This window comes from Lathamus discolor, chromosome 1 (assembly GCF_037157495.1).
Source record: "Lathamus discolor isolate bLatDis1 chromosome 1, bLatDis1.hap1, whole genome shotgun sequence".
Taxonomy (NCBI): domain Eukaryota; kingdom Metazoa; phylum Chordata; class Aves; order Psittaciformes; family Psittacidae; genus Lathamus; species Lathamus discolor.
This window is the reverse complement of record NC_088884.1, coordinates 145,943,378-145,960,599: the sequence shown is the minus strand read 5'-3', so window position 1 is coordinate 145,960,599 and position 17,222 is coordinate 145,943,378. Positions and strand designations below refer to the sequence as shown.

Genomic DNA, 17,222 nt, shown 5'->3' with positions numbered 1-17,222 from the left:
ATCCCATATGGAGCAGGACCTTCTTCAAACACAGACAATTAGACTCCTTTCCTGATTTGGCAAACCCAAAACTCTCTTTTTTTTGAAAATTGAAGTAAAACTTCCTCAGTTTACATCACAGTTATTTCATCATGCAGCTTGGAAACCAGCTTTTCATATTGTTTATGTAAGGACCACAATTGTTATCACTTGATAAAATAAAACCCGATAGTCTTGAGTTGCATGTAAAGTACATATAAGGATTTCTCTGCTTGCATAATGATTCAGCATAGCTGGTTTTGGTCTTTGCATCATTAAACACAGAGAACTTACCAGAGGTTGCTGGCCAGAAAAGCAGATATATGACTATTAGCATGCAAAATTGCTGGCTTTGCATACAGCAGGAAAATATGCAGTGTCTTCCCAAAGCCACAAAAACATGTACAGTTGCCTATACATTAGCATTTTGGTTCAGAGCAGTAACACAGTTTTGAAACAAATCCCATCCTCTGACCATCCTAATTTCTGCGCATTAGTTCAGTTCACAGAGCAGTTTTGGTGCACAGAAGCACTGAATTCCCTTTGCTGCAAACTAACCCAAAAGCAGTGCACATGAAAGGCACTTCAGACTCCAGTGGGGATGTAAAGAGCCCAAACCAAGCAGTGGGCCTTTGGGATGCTCTAAACCACTTGCATGGTGAGAAGAGCCAATCCAAGGGGTGAAGTTAAAGGCAGCCTGAAGTTCAAATCCTTGAAGGGCTTATAATGAACGTGCTGTTTCTCGGCACTAACTACTTCAGTATGCTGATCTATTTCTGTTATGATGAATTACTCATTAATGTAGACATAACCAGCCCATGAAACATACCCCCAAAATCCCACACCAACCAACCAAAGAGGTATCAAATAGGTTTTTGCACAGTATTTTGAGAAGTATCTCTACATGTTTGTTTATCATGCTGATAGTTCCTATAGAGCTCTTGTTATCACATTCTTCTGTGACATAAAAAGTACAGCTAAAATTTTACAGATGAAGGAAGATACCTTTGCTTTAAATTAACTTACAGTTCTGATGAAAAAATCCTGATATGGTAGATTTGAAAATACGGTATCAATTTTTGTCTGCTATCCATGAACCTGACAGATGAAATAATAAACACAGTCTGATTCTTAAACTACTGTACAAAGGGGGATTTCTGGTGAGACAGATGTGATTGTGGTTTCATTTTACAACTGCTGAAGTATCTGTAGGTTCTTTCAAAATTATAACACACAGTCACTCACTAGTAAAATTATCATAAGAATATAAGTTCTATTCTGTACTACTCACTATTCCTACAGAGAAAGACAAACTGATCACTGTTCAAAAAAATGGGGATTGTGGAGATGCCATGGGTCATGATCAAATTAAGTTTGTTGTTTTTTTTTTTTTTTTTGACCTAAGCAGTAACTACAGGAGCAATTTCTCAAGACTGAAAGTAACTGCCAACCTAACAGAGCACATGGAAGCATTTTAAACCTGAATGATAACTGGGATTTTTTTAAGAAGACAATTAATTTCAAAAGTCTTTGTCATCAGGACAGGAGCCTTCCTTTGGTTAGAAAGAAAGTTTAAGATGATGACAGCAGGGTGCTGAAAGGCAAATGTAGGTAAATTGAGCTCACCCACTTCCAACTTAGGCAATACAGTATTTACTCCCTTCTCAGCTCCTGGTGGATATTGCTTCTTGAACAATAGTGTTTCTATTTTTCTATCTCAATTTTTATAGTGCACATCGCTGACCTTTCAGAAAGTACCAAGAATTTCCAGAAAATCTGCAAATGTTAATGTTCTCTCCCAAGCAATATTCTCTTCTGCATGTCTACTTTACTGTGCTATTCCTGAAAAAAGCTGCTACCTGCAGTGAAACTGTTGGTGCTGAAGACCCTGTCTTCATCCTGTGCAAGTTTCAGTAGACTGTAATTTGAAGTAGCTTGAGCTGGACCTCTGGACTGAAAGGCCATAAGCCATGTGAAGACATTTGTGGAGCTCCTTCCAGGTTAGTTGTTTTGTAACAAAATTCAGCTCTTGCATTTCCAGCCCACACTTCACCATGAACTAGCACCGTAAGTGGTGTATGAAAAGGTACCACGGTAGCCTGAACTCTTGGATGTCCCTCTCAGAACTCCCACCATACAGCCAAGTAGATAGTGGTAAAAGATAAAAATCCTAGCCATGCTGCTTTGGTCTGAGCGATCGGTGATACTCTGGTTTCCCCTCTCCTGTGCACTCTCATAGCTGATGCAATAAAATATAAGGAAAAGGAGAAAATGAGCTAGCTCACGGCTTGCTTTCAGGCAGCATGTTTTTTCTCCCTGTTGTTCAGAGCAACAGTAAGACACACCATCCTCCTGGCTCCTTCTGCTTCTCCCTGAAACAGAGGGTGAGGATGTCAACTGTCCTGATCACAGCATCACATTGTCCCTGGTGTGGGACCTGGCATCTTCCAGTCACCCTGTACTTCGTGTTAGTGAAAGAGGGGGCTAAAGTAAGCATGTCTGTATCTCAGAGAGGCAGTGAGAGCAAATATTAGTAAACTCTTACTTTGTTTTCTTGAGTCTTGCTATTACAACTATATTCTTTGAAAAAGCAGTGCAGAGGTGTCAAATATGACAATAATGATTTATTTTTATCACCCCTTGTGCAGTGATTAGCATATTCTTCTTTTGATTTTTGTCCTCCTGCCGTAGGCTTGCTCCCTCATTCCCATTTAATTCTCCCCCTTCCCTCTTTCCTCCCCCTTCCTTGTTTTGTCTCCTTCAGGTTCTTTCATTGTCACATTGTGCTCCTTCAAATGCTGCACACATTTTGTCAATGGAGCCTCTGTAGTAGCTGGAAACTGAGAAGACCCTGTACTGCTGCTTGCCAGGCAGCAGGGGAGCAGGGTTTTCTGAGTTTCCAGCTGCTTTTGAAGCAGCACTGATTGGTTTCCCTCGCTGCTGCAGAAAAGGCTGGCACACGGGAGCAACAAATTCAGCATGTCCTTCTGGCCTATTTTCAATAGACCTGCAAGTGCCAGAACAGAGATTGGGAGCAATTTGATGCTGTCTGCTCAGCCATCCCTCTATTTACTGAAGCAACAGTCTCTCCCTTTGCTTTTCTACTTCTTTTTCCTTCATTTCCTCAATTTCTCTCTCTGACGCATCTCTTTCTAGTCCACTACTCCATCTTAAATTAGAGATTAAGAAAGAGGACCTTAAAGACACCATTTTTCTCTTGTGCTACTTTTGTAGCAGTATTTAAGCTGAGCAAGCACAGTTCAGTGCAATGGTTTAAAAGGTGCAAGTGGAACAGAGTAATGTCAGCTACTCTTGTATGCCCAACGTAAAAAGACAAAACAAAAGCTTACTAAGTTTATTAAATCAAGACAACACTCAATAATCCCTTCAGAAGATTTCTATAACAATGAAAAGTAACACCATAAACAATGGGAACAAATATATTTATTTATTAAAAGTTCTAAATATCTTTTTCTTCCTCCTGAAATTTTAAGCATCTTCAATATGCTTGGGGAACCCCCTGCGTTATATGCTTAGGAAACACCACTGCAGAGACTTCTTCAATCAGGCAAATTCAAGGGGCAAAAATACAATGCTGTAAGTGGGCAGAGGAAGCAGTAAGAAGGGATGGAGGACAAAAGCCACAGAAGTCCACAATGACCATATCTGTGCCCTAGGCCAGCTGCAAATCACTAAAATATTGCTTTCATAAAGCTACATAATTGTATTTTATGAATCCATTATTTCCAAATGGTCATTTATCTGGCATTAGAAACTGGCAGATGTTACTGCAGAAGCAATTCAGAGAAAATACTTGGAAGAAGAGAGGTTAGTACATCTGTAAATGAGTTCAAGCTAGATACATTAAGAAACTGAATATAAGTGGTTTAGGGGTAAAAATCAGGCCAAGGCTCCTCAACCAGGCAGTAAATCTGAAGTTACAGTGGTTAATCCCAGATCAGAAATGTCACCACCTCTTGATGCAATGTGCTCAACTGGTACAGCTCAAGGTAATTGCTCAAATTTCTTCAAAAGACAAAACCTTGCCTCTGTGCAGTTTGGGGTTGATCAAATATGTCTTTTTATCCCATGGTTGTCATTAAGGCAGCATAAAGAATAAAGCTGGCATAAACAGCCAATATGTATTATGTGCTCTGGCTGATGCAACATAAGTTTCATTGTGCCTGATGAGGACTTAACTTTTACTGCCCAGAGATCTGGTAACTTGCAGAACTAGTCTTTGCAAAAACACATCTACAGCCTCAAAGGGTGATGCTGATGAAGTAAAGAGGCATTATAAGAAGTAAAACTGTTATTCTGGCCTAGGTTTTCCCAACAGCTCACCTCCCACCTAAGTACCTAAACAAAAAGTTTCCAGCGCCACCTCTGGATGTCATGTGGTTTCAACTTTAGACTCCTAAGCTTTATGCCTAATTGGTCCAGACACTATAAAAATTCATTTCAACTAGGCAATTTGTTCACACAATGACAGATTTACAAAGCAGAAGAATACAGTTTATCCAGGGCACCATTTCTTTTAAGAATGACAGATTAGGGTTGATGATGAGGGAGTATTCCATCAACAAGACCATGCTTCATCAGGAACATGCCATGGAACGACAATTGAACAACATAGTTGTTCCATCGCTCATGCAGTAAAAGCTTTATCAGAAAAAGTAATTACGCAGAATGTATCTGTTCTTGTGTTTTACTTTTGTGAGTGAACACAGGATTTGTAAAATATCTCCTGAATACAGAGGAACTTTATTTATCTTCAGAACACATGAAACTAGTCCTAAATTTCCCCAGCATCATTTAAAGAGTATGTCTGAACTGTGTCCAGAAAGATGACTGAGAAACCCAGTCTATTCCCCCTGCTAATCTAGTCACTGGCTGCCAGAATAAAGCCTCAAACACAGGTGCAAGCACCAAAAGGGATGATTTTCACAATGTAGCACGTGTCTGTTACGGACTAGAGACACAGGACAACACACCACTTCTCTTGGAATAATTTTGGGAATGACTTTCAGTCCCTATGTGTTTGAGGGCAGATTTACATCAATTACCTGGGGGTTAAAGGATCTTTATCCTCTCATTTTACTACTTGTGTCCTGACAGAGCCACTCTGCCAGCTTCCCATCACCTGCCTTCCCCTCTCCTAAATTAGAAACATCAAGTGATTTACGCTTCACATGCATTTTAATATGTACCTAAAGACTGACTACTCTTCTGCAAGATTTTGCTTCAAACTCAGTTCCACAACACTCAACTGTTAAAAAACAATAAATCCTTTTAGCTCTGATCTGGCACTGAAAGGCTACCTAATTGCAGTACAAACCTGTGTAGATCAGGTCTGTGCCGAACGTTGAGGGCTAGTGCCCTCCAAGTACAAATGTGTAACTGAGCCTGCTGATGTCTTCCAAGGGAACACGCAAAGGCTGCTTCACATGCCCCCACAGGCTCCAGAACCAGCTCTGCGGCTCCGGCTGCTGGTGCGTCCTTGTGCCAGCAAGGCCAGGGGGGTGGAGCCGGGAAGGCATGTGGGTGCAGCTACCTGGAGGTCTCTTCTTCCATATTATGTTTCAGGCAAAGTATCCGAGAAAGCTGTCAAATATTACATGGACTGGAGAGGCTTTATGCAAAAATGTCCAGAGTGGAGCTTAGTAAAAAGCAACTGAGGATAGGACCTAACAAGATTGGGTTTGCTTGTGCCAAAACCACTAATTATCAGATGAAATGTCAAAGATTATGTATGTGGAGATTAAGTATGCAGAAGGGCTGTGACAGACACTGCAGCTATGTGAGGCAGAGAGTACAGCAGTCCTTCATGTGTTTTTGCTAGTACACATGGCTTCTAGCTATTTGGCAGTGAGCCTCCCGTAAAAAAAAGTTTTGGGTCCAGCTCCACCTGCCCTTTTCATAGCTTTCCAGGGCTGCTACCCATTTCTCTCACCCCATGCTGGCACTTCTGCCTATTTTAACAGTGCTGATGCTGAGACAAAACTAATAAACTCAGTTGAACACTGCTGAGTTTGTCCCGAGCAATGCAGATGTCTGAACTGAGCTCCATTGCTCCCCTGGTTCCATTTTGATGCAGCACTGAAAACACTGTACTCAGCCCTGCAGCAGGCTAACCCAGATCAAAAAGAAAACTTGCACTTTACCTCTGTGCCTTAATATACAGCAAGGAGAGACACCTCCAGTTCTAGGCACGGAAGGTGTCAGTCATGTCTGTGTATGCGTGTTCAGCCAAGGGTGCAGGACAGCACTAGTGGAAGGTTTGCAGTACCTTGCAGTAATGCCTGATGTGTCACATTGGTGGTGTTGAAGAGGCTGTTTTTAGCAGAAGAAATTAATTACTCACTAGTTGTTGTTTGGGATGAAGAGATGCTAAAACTTCTCATTTGATTTCAACATCACAGTGACACAGTTGTACTCATCCTGTTTCCAGGAACTGTTCAGTTTATGTCAGTCAGGGCTCTCTGCATCTCACTCCAGCACATGGCATAAGCCCTGTAAAAAGAGATAACGCTCAGACAAGCTGGGATAAGTGGTAGAGATCATCTTGCTGCTATTACAGAACAGTATATCCAAGTGTTTAACATTAATAATCTGAGCCTTTCCCATTTAACTATCTTGTAGAGAGTACTCAGAAAATAGGAGAAGAGGAAACAAGAGACCCAGGCACCCTTTTAGCGATGCTACGTCAATTATACATACAATGATCACTAGGTTTGGGCTTATTGGTGACAGTTTTTCTTCCCTTCAATTTGTGTTATGGCCTGAAATCACAAAGCTGTGATCCCTGAGAATCTCCTTTGTAATGCATATCAACTTTCGTTGTGCTCCTTTGTTCCCAATGTGATGGAGCATTGTGGTGCCTGTGTCCAGGGAGCAGGTTCGCTTTATTGTTCTTGTAAATATGTACTGCTGGGCGCAGCTCAGTGGACGGCATTGAGTTTGTGCATGACTGACGCCGACCCGGACAACTGCTCTGACCCCCAGCAGATGGTGGTGCAGGGGCTGCAATGATCTGGAAGTAATAGCATGTGCCATTTCTTTTTGTCTGGAACAGACAGCCAGACCCTGCGTTTCCCTCCCCTGAGCAGCAACAGCTGTATATACAGTACGAGCTGGTGAAACCCTAACTGTCACTCCAGTCTTCCTCCTCTGCCATTAATCAGAAAACCTTGGGCGCTGAGATTTCATCAAGATTAAACACTATATGAACACCACATAGCTCTTTCCAATGTTAATAAAATTGTGTGTGTTGGGGCACAGATCAGTTGCTTTCCTAGAGAAAAATGATTAATAGTTAAAAATACACCACCCCCAATGTTACACTCGATAGTGGTGGATTCACTGTTTTTTAACCTCTACCCAGAAAAAGCCAGGGTACAGGAATCAGTATTAACTAAGAATTTCAATGTTTAGACTACAAATAGCCTTTACTGTAGCTTTAGTAAATTTTCATTGTCATTTGTATTTGTTTTTATCAGGGACAAAAACAAGTGTTTCTTTGGCAGGAAGGTATAAAATGGGTGAAAGTCCACAAGTGATGTTTTTTTTTTCCAAGGCCATGGGAGATTTATTGCTTCAGAATTATAGCAGAGCAGTTGGTATCTGATTTTGTAAGTGAGAGGCCAGATTCTTTATAAGTCATTGTATATGGGGCATCTCATCAGAGGTAAAAAATGACAAATTATTTTGTGTTGGAGTTAATAATCATCCACTGTATGTTTGGCCTGTGTTACCAATTGCCATTAAATTGTCCTGATGGTCCAGAAGGGAACTTCCTTGGGATGGACAGGGTAACTGCTCCCTGCCCCTCCTCTCCCAACCCTAGCCGAGAAAGCTATCAAAGAAAGGGGCTGAAAACCAGCTGCGCTCTGAACATTGTATTTCTGGCTGCTGTAATGCTTCTGCGAGGCTTTCAGCCAGCAGGTCAAAGAAAGGCAGACTCACAGTACTCAAAATGAGGAACAAAGGTAGAGCAGGAATAATGGCCACAAAACCTCTTTAGGCTTTTCCCCCACTCTGTATCGGCATAAACACCTCTTGAGGATTTCACACACAAAACCCTCAATCTATAATCCCACATCCAAACTGCTAGACCATTCTCCTGAGACAGCAGACACCTTTACATTGCTTCATTCAGAGCAATCTCCTTTCTGTGCAGGGGAAACCTGACCTCAATTTGCCCCTCTCATGCTCCCCACATTAATGAAATATTCCGGGGAGACCTGAAGTCTCCCAGGTTGCAGCACCTTGACACTGCTATAATGTTACAGTCAGCCTCTGCTGCTGGGCCATTGGCTCAGATGTGTATTTTTCATTACCTTTCATTTATTCATCCTAGACTTGAGAAATGACCTCACCGAGTTTGCTGAGACCAGCTTCAGTCTGACAAGCCCTGATCTTCTTAAGAAAAAAAAATATTAGAAAATCCCTGTTCACCTTCAGTGTGAAACCACCTTGGGCTCATCACCCATCGGGGTGGGCCAAAGGAGAAATTATTGAATTTCTCTTTATATGACTTATAATGAAAACCAGTGTTCAGTTGGAATTCCTTCCAGACTTTCCTGATGTTGTTTCTAGTCACGCCACCTCAAATAACAAACACTTAAGGAAAAGTAGCTTTACTTTCTTGACTAATCCCATTAGCTTTAATGGGTCTAATTGCATGAGTAAAATTATGCATGTGCTTATCTCCTGGCAAGGTCAGTGCCAGTAATGAGCAGAAAAACAAACTGATAATGAAGCCATGAGTAATAAGAATGGCTAGATAGCTGGATTTCTAGAAAAAAAAAAAAAACTGCTGTCTGGAACATTAAAAATGAAACACCACTTGTTAAGACTAAAAAAGAGAGAGTAAATTCTGAACCAAGACTGACAATAAACAAAATTATACAGAAATTCTTTAATTAATTAGCATCCCTGACATGTCTTCAGTTACCTCCATAACAGCTATAAGCTCATTACCTTAGTTATAACTTATCTGTTCAACCATTCATTTATGCGAAGCTCATCAATATGATATCCAAGCACTAATGAACTTTAGTGACATGAAAAGGTCACGTGTAATGCCCTAAAAGGAAAAAAATCAAAAGATTATTTTATTCACAAGTGCCAGCCACCCTGGGTCTGAGCAATGAAATATTCTTAGGCAATTTGTACGGAATTTATTTTCATCAATTTCTGCCTGAAATAGTCTTTTTTGGGGATGAGGATTATGGAAATGAGCTACAGAACAGCAGAGGTTCAAAATGAGAGTTAGACCAAGTCCACAACAGCTAGAATTTGTGCAACTGTTCTGGACAAAAGGAATCATCCAAATAGATACCAACATGGCAGTATTACAAGATTATTTTTTAGGATTATGTGTTCTTTGACCATGCCTTTAGACTGCTTTAAAAAATACTGTGTTTCAGGAATGTATAACTTCCTCAATCTTTTAAATGAAGAAACAGCCCAAACCAAGTATTATCTTTATAGCCTGAGGCCATGGACAGTCTCTGTAAGCCACTAAACACACAAAAATAGTTTAACTTCTTCACACAGGACCAGCACAAGACTTAATCATCACTAAATTCTCCAAATAGTTTATGCAGTACCTAGCTTTATACTCATTGTGAAGCAATTAGTTTCCTAACTCCTCTCTTGCCATAACTAGGACAATTCCTGTGTGCACATATTTCTATGCAGAATTACAGGTTAAGATTTCTGTCTATGCTTCCTCCCATTTGACACAGTGTGTGGTTATGACTGGGACCTAGACTTTCTTAGGACATAGTAAAATGGGCTGGTTTATAATGTCAAATAGATTTTTAGTGGTGGTTTTATCAAGGGGTTCTGTGCTGTTTGTGGTTTTCTTTTAGAGTAAGCTGCTGAGCTCTTTTTGTACCTTGTTATAGTTAATCTGAAATTCCCTTAAGCACTGTATCCAGCAGAAAAATGTGTATAATCAAGAGTGTGGGTTTCTCTCATGTTTTGTCGAACCAAATGGATTTCATTCTTTGAGGGCTTTTCCAAAAACACAATTTACTTGCAGGTAAAGGTGAAGCATGTCAGCATACATTTTCCCAAAGAGCCTCATGAATGGGAGAGTAGACTAGCTGAAAAAAATCAGTCACTGAATTACAGTCTTGGGTGTGAGATGTCTCTGGCAGTTTAGAGGGTAAGCTAATACGTCATGAAAATAATAAAACTGCAACCTCACCTCTGGTTAAAAAGTTTTTCTGCACAAAGACATGTTCTCATATTGATTCAGAACTGTAGCATTGCCAATTCAATTTGTATTTATATATTAATAATATAAATAAATCATCTGGAGCCATAGCATAATCTTTAAATCTTCCTTTTGCTTTGTTCATTATTTGTGATAATTCACAGTCTAACTGACTAGTTAAATCTTTCCTGTCCTCTTGATTTCAGTGGGATGCAACTTATTTCCCTTGGCAAACACTGCTCAGAGGCAGTCCTACCAGGAGGAGACAGACTAAAAAGGAGCTGTATTTTGGAAGCAGGGAGATTTTTAGTTTCTCCTGCTGCACTCCCTGTCAGTAATGACTCTGCAATCTCGGTTTAACCTCAGAACTGGTTTGGTGGGTACACACACTGAGCATGGCACAAGGTCAGGGCAGTGCAAGAGCCATGCTCCTGGCAGCACCAAGGTGTGTTCCAGTAAGCCTCTGCTCTGCCAGTGCCTGTGGCTGTGAATGCAGGGCTGGAGGTGCCTGGTGGTAGTGGGTAGCATCTCCCAACTCTGCCAACATTCTACTCTCCAGCTGATTCATAGGTTCACTGAAGTCTGGTGGTACCGGCAGATGCACTCTGAGGATGGGGTGGGCTGACGGCACAACCCACTGCTACAGAGTACAGCTGCGTGTGGAGAGCAAGGCTAAGGGAGTAACATGGTGCCACAAGTAGCTGGTGGGCAGGCAGCATGTGTGTAAGAGGAGGAGCACTGTGCAAGAGAGGTTCAGAGACAGACTATTTGAAGAGCCCAGTAAAACTAAGAAAAAGAGAGATGCAGGATACTTTATGCACAAACAGAAAAAGACCTTCAGCTAATGGAAAAAAAGTACAGATACTTTTATGGGGTAGGGTGAGGAGCAAAAATTTAATGCAGTGCAAAGTGTCTTAACAGTGTGTTTTAGAAAAGTATTTAAAAATAAGAGGTTACAGAAGTCACTCATTAACCTGTTCACACTGCTAACCTACATAACCACATGATGTTATTACTGTTAACCTCATCTTCCCTCCTCCTCTTCCTTCCTATTGTTTGCTATACTCATTGCATCTTGCCTTTACATTATAAAAATGATCTGTGAAGGGACTGTACTTGTTTGCAAGGCAACATCAGTAAGGCTCAAGCCCGACTGTACCTTTTGGGAACTATCATACTAAGGCATACCTCAACCAGCATTAAGATACAGATTCATACCTTCCTTTTGCGCTACCATCCTCTCTGAGGTAATGACACAAGCAAAAACTACTGAACAGCGCTCCTGCTGCACTGCTAACTAGCCCGTCCTTTTTTCCTATCATCCTCAAGACAACATTGCAAATCCTCTGAGCTATGTTGAACAACAGCATTGATTTCAAACAGCAGAGGCACTTCTAGACATCAGGCTGCCAGCTAGCAGCTTAAGCGATAACTTTTGTTGGCATGTGCACCACAGTTCAGTCATAAGGTATGTTCTGTGGGCAACTGCCTGTTTATTTTCTTTCCTAGACACGCGGTTAAACCACATTGTACATCCTGTGCTTATAAAATTCCAGCAGGCTTGTATCACAGTACCTACAACTAGAATGTGTGATTTACAGCACCAGATACAAACTGCAACATCTCAAGATAAACTTGCTGCTTATGGTGAAGATTCAGCTGTGTGGTTCCACTATTTACAATGCTGTTTAAAGTCACTGGATTTTATAAATAGGTAGGATTTTACAAGACACAATATGGATTATTTTTTATAAGAAGGCAGACTCAAATGAGAAGGGTACTCTTGGTTACCTTGAGTGTCTCTTACATGGCTGTGCTATGCACATAAAAGAGACAGGGTGCTCCTACACAAATGGTTGCAGATCTGTTGTCTTCCCATTTTTCCCCAAGCCAGCGAGGCAGGAGACAGCTGCCAAACAAGGAGCCAGCCAGCATGTTAACTAATGCTGTGCCCAAAGGAATAAGCTTAGGGGAAGCCCAGAGCTGAGGCTGAGCTGGAGAAAGTTTGGTCTGGACTGGTTGAACAAGCTGTTGAAATCTTCTGCCCAGTGATCACACCTTGCACCCACTGTTCCTGCTCCTGTCTGCCCTTCTCCTGTAGAGTTCTGCTCTAGAGTTGCTCAAACATTGCTGGCTAGCAACTCCTTCAGTACCATTGGCAAGACAAAACTCCAGGACAAAAGATCTCCTCCTTGCCCACACAAAGGGCCTGATCCCTACTGACTGTCAGCTCTTGCCAGGGTCCCTGTCTTTTCTTCTCTTTCCACCCAAAGTAGGATCCTTAGAAGACAGATGCACAGACCTGGCTCTGTCCACATCTGCATGTGTTAGTGAATCCAAAGAAGTAGGAGGTGATCCTGTCCCTCAGTTTATGAGTGAGAGTAAACTGGATTTCATTCTTAAGAGCCTTCCATTTTTGAAGGCAGCTAATGATTCTGAGCACCCAGCTGGAGCCACCCAGCAAGGCGTCTGCTGGTAAGAGTGAAGCCCAACACTGGCTGAAATTACATCCTTCAAAGGTGCCTCCAAGCTGTGCTTCTCCAAACCATCTCTGAAGTGATGGGCCTGATTCAGAACCCTTCCACCAACCTCAGGAGGGCTTACATCAAAGATCAAACTACTGATTTGCATAGCAAATGCAACATTTTAAAAGGAGCAAACCTTATATTTAAATGCATTTTCCAGCTCCGGAAGTGTTTACATTCATTACAGACCAGAAAGTAGGGCTTAGTTCCCCAGGGTACCAGATGCTTTCAGTTTCCAATAAAGTCGACAGGAATTGCTCACACTTTACCATGTGAAATGCAAACATAGCAGCAAGAAGATAAATTAATGCATGAACAGTATTAAAAAAACCCTCTGTGGTTTTATTATCTTTCCTTCCACTGGATACTCATACAATTTCAGGCTATTGTTTTTGGTTTGAATAGTATTCCTGGCCTTTTGAACTACACACTGTTTATCACCAACACGAAAAAAAAAAAAAAAAAAAATCCGTGATTATTTGCTTTATAATGTACTTCTGCTGGTGATGGAAAAGACTACAATAGTTTCTCTAATAATTAGTTCTTTGAGATAATATACCTGCTCCAGTATCCAATTAATCCGGTTATCAAAATGCCTTCTTTGTAAAATATTAAAAGTCTAGACACTGCAGATTATTGTGTGCTATATTTTTAGATTTTCCAGTTTGATTCAAAACACACTAAAAGAGGGGCCCCATCAAATGACCATCTAGAGACAGTCCATGGCAAATATCCAGAAACCATTCTTAATGGAATGGAGCGAGCACGAGCTGAGATCATTCTTTAGCCTTGGGAGGGGAAAAAAAAAAAAACACAACAAAACCGAGAAGATGTTTTTAGGAAGAGATTTCCAAATAGATTATGAGCCAGTCTCTGCAAACAATACAGAGGATTTCCAGTATGCATTATGCTTTTGCCGAGAACTGCACCTATGAGGGAGCCAACCAAAGTCCTTTCGAACCTAATGAGGAGGTGGAAATCACGATGGGGAAAGTCCCTTAATGAGAGCAAACAATAGCTGTTTGTACAGTGAGTAGAATTACAGCAAACTTTGTTGCCAAGTAATATCTTAAAACATGATTTTACTCATCTGAGACATTATTCATTGAATTAATATTAGCACTGGAGAATGTATGTGAGAGAGAAACCCAAAATCACATTTACTGGATTAATGAAATGTCATCTTGTTCTCTAATTTGGAAGACAGCAGAGGTACGGAGGTGCAGTAATAAAAATTATGCAGGTTTTGGAATCTCAGCAGATCTTTAAATCAACATTGCATTTGTGCTTGAAGCTGGATTGACATGTTATACTAAATACAGAGAGGAAGTTGAACAGACAGGGCAGAACATTAATGTAAAAAGATTAATTTTCCAACATGGTCTTCTAATGGACAAGGAGACCCTCACCTTGAAAACATGTTGTTAAACAAATCCAAAACGGGAGTCTTCTTCTTTTGCTACGTCAAAACGCTGGTGCACATCTGTAGATACTTCTGCTCCCGTGCCTTAGCAGTTATCTGAGAGGTCACTACAAGGTTTGCTGCATCAGTTGAAGTCTTAACAGACTCAACGACTTGTGTTTGCTAAACAAATGCTTCTTGTGCTTTTGGCTGCAGATGACAAGAGGTATTATGAAAATAGGCTTTTCGTTTGGAACCGATTTTTAAAAAGTGATGGAACATTTCAGTGTAACAAATCCATTGGCGCTAATGCCTGTGCCTCCACATCCCAGCCTCCTACTCCAGCATTTTTATTCGCTATTTGGAAATCCATTTATTTTCATTTTCCCACTGTTTCCTGTATGGAGTCCTGTACGAATTAATTTTTAACCTCGATAAATAGGAAGTGCTCAGTCCGTACTGCCTGACAGAGCCACCAGACACAACACGACAGTTTTCCTCCGGTCCGTGCGGTCTGTCTTTCTCTGGCTATGGCAGGGAAGCGAAGCTGCTCGACGGTTATCAGCTTGGGGTTTTGTTTGACTCAAGCGATTCGTCTAAGCAGGCACTGACAAAACGTCCTCAGAAGCCCCCGTTTGAACTCCTGAGAGATTTTATACAAGGAAAAAGAACCCCTTCATCTCCCCCACCCCCCCCGCGCCGGCCCCACAGCCTAGTTACCCAACAGCTGCCTCAGCCCCCAGCGCCGGCCGCGCATGTGCCGCGCCCACAGCCAGCACGAGGCAGGCGGCCCCACACGCGCTTCCCGCGGGGTGAGGGGGCCAGGGCGAGTTCTCCCGCCGCACTGGGGCCGGTCCCGCGGGCTGTCAGTCACCTCTGCTCCACCCCCCAGCCCCGAATGGTTCCTCCCCGCCAGCGGGGGAAGGCTCAGGAGCGAGACGCGCGAGCGAGCGGAGGGAATCCCTCACTCTTCCGTCCTTCCCCCCCGCCCCGCGCGTTCTGCTCTCGCGAGAGCTGCCGCTCTCACTAGTGCCCGCCGGCCAGCCGTACGCTACTCTCGCGAGAGCGGCGCGGTTCCCACGCCTCGGCTGTTGTGTCTGAGGGGAGAGCCCGGGCGCGGAGTGGGCGGCGCGCGCCGCCTCCTTCCCTCCTCCCCCCGCCCCGCGCGTGTCTCACGGGTCCGCGCACGCGCGCTCAGGGCGCTGGGAGGGGGGCGCTCTCGCGAGAGTAGGAGTTTTGGCGAGAGTTTGTGGAAGATGGCGCCTGTTGTGACAGGGTGAGTGCGGGGGGTTCGCGGCGCGGCGCCGGCAGCCGGCTGATTCTGGGGGTGCCGGCGCACCGGCTGCTCCGCGCCCGCCCGTCGGCGCCTCGGCCGCCGCTCGGGGGAAGCGAGGGCTGCCCTTCGGATGGCCCTGGGGCAGGCCCCGGGGAGCAAACCCCGGGGGGCTGAGATCCCGCCGGGTGGGCACACGGGAGGAGGCCCCCCGCGCCTCGGGTGACAGGCCGTGAGCGGTCGGGGCCCCCGCCCGGGGGCACCCTGGCGGGGAGGGCTCGGCAGGGCTCGGCGCTCCCCTTGCTCCTCTTCTCTCCGGCGCGGGCACAGCGGTCGGGACTCCGTGCGGGGTCAGTGCTCGTCCTGGCTGTTCCGGAGGGGTCCCTCTCTGAGGGCTTCCCAGAGAGCAGTGGAGCCCGGTGGGGACGGACCCTGGGCGGGCATAGGCCGTTTCCCCTTCTCTGCCGCCGCAGTTCAACCTGCCGCAGGAGGGGGACTCCCGGGCTCCCTCGGCCGCATACCGGGGAGCTCTCGGACAAAGGCTTTTGCTCCTGCAGTTCGTAGAAGTTGAGCGCATCCTTTGTGCCCTGCCTGAGCCCCTTCGCACGGCGGGGTCTAGCTGCAGGCCCCCAGCCCGGCCCGGGAGCGGGGTGGCTCTGACACCGCCGAGCGCTGAGGTGGAGCGCTCCCGGTCGCATCGAGGGCGGTCAGGCTTTCCGCCGCTGCTAGCAGGACACCAGTTCCCGCAGGGTGGGGGACTGAGGCTCCCTTTCTCTCCTCCCCGTGCACCATTCCCAAGGCTTTAGGGAATTTTAGCTGCCTTTCTCCAAATATTGCATTGCAGCGAAGGTTAGCAGCCTCCCCACCCCGCTAAGCCACGCTGGAGTGTAATGAATGATAGTCGCCATCCCTTTCAACCACACTGGGTAATACTTAATCATAGCTAGCCAGCTGCAGCGTGTGTCACTGTAATAAGTGACACCCTCTTAGCCACCTACAGCTGATGAATAATAACAGATCCACTGCTGGTACACAGTGTGCAGTCTCACCTGCAGTGTTACATTGCGTATTGTCATCCTCACCACATCTTGAATTCTGCTGCTTACTGTAAGTGCCGTGTCCTTAATTTTGGACTAGACTAAGCACATGTGATCTCCCTCCGTGTTGAGGGAAGGGACAGTCAAGAGATGAACGGGCTGTTTCTATACTCCACCTGTTTGTGCAAATGAAACCCTAAGTGGTGAAAGTACTGCCCTGTCCTTCCACAACGTGGACCTTATTTTATGATTTCACAGTGTGTCTGTGACCTTCTGTCTTCCCTGTGGGATTACATTGTCTACAGCGTTGGCTCTGTGGTTAGAGAGCAGCAGCCTGCTTGGGGGTGGGGTGGAGTTGGTGGTTGATGCTTTTGTTCTCATGGAGAAGGTAGCATTATGGTATTTTGTTGTTTTGTTTGGCTGCAGTAGTGTTTCCAATTCCTCACTCTTGTTTGTCGAAAACTAAACTGAAGCTTTTGCTTGATTTCTCTCCTGATAGAGGCAGCTTGTGGCTGATACACATTTTCCCAATTAAATGTTCTTCGGGCAAGCTAGTCTTATTTTGTTGTGGTTCCTGGAGTGTACTGTTCAGAGGTTAGAGGTGAAAAAAGGGAGCAAATGCGTTTAAAGTTTGCTATAAGTTTTAGTCTGTGCTCTAGTTAGCAACTAAGTTTTTCCACGTTTCTCTTAGTGTATTCATCTGAATATTTGGGTTCTGTTTCCTTTTGTTTATTGATTA

General features: G+C 43.9%; 1 protein-coding gene across 4 annotated transcripts in view; it reads left to right on the top strand.

The window, feature by feature from the left end:
• RBPJ (recombination signal binding protein for immunoglobulin kappa J region) overlaps positions 1-17,222 on the top strand; it is a 139,951-nt gene that overhangs the window by 68,796 nt on the left and 53,933 nt on the right. The window contains exon 1 of one of the 4 annotated variants that reach the window (XM_065699452.1): positions 15,381-15,449. The exons of the other annotated variants lie outside the window; for them this stretch is intronic. Coding sequence (XP_065555524.1) covers positions 15,430-15,449 — 20 coding nt within the window. The 5' untranslated portion in view covers positions 15,381-15,429. Of the gene's footprint in view, positions 1-15,380; positions 15,450-17,222 lie in introns of those variants that run through there. 4 annotated transcript variants of the gene reach the window in all.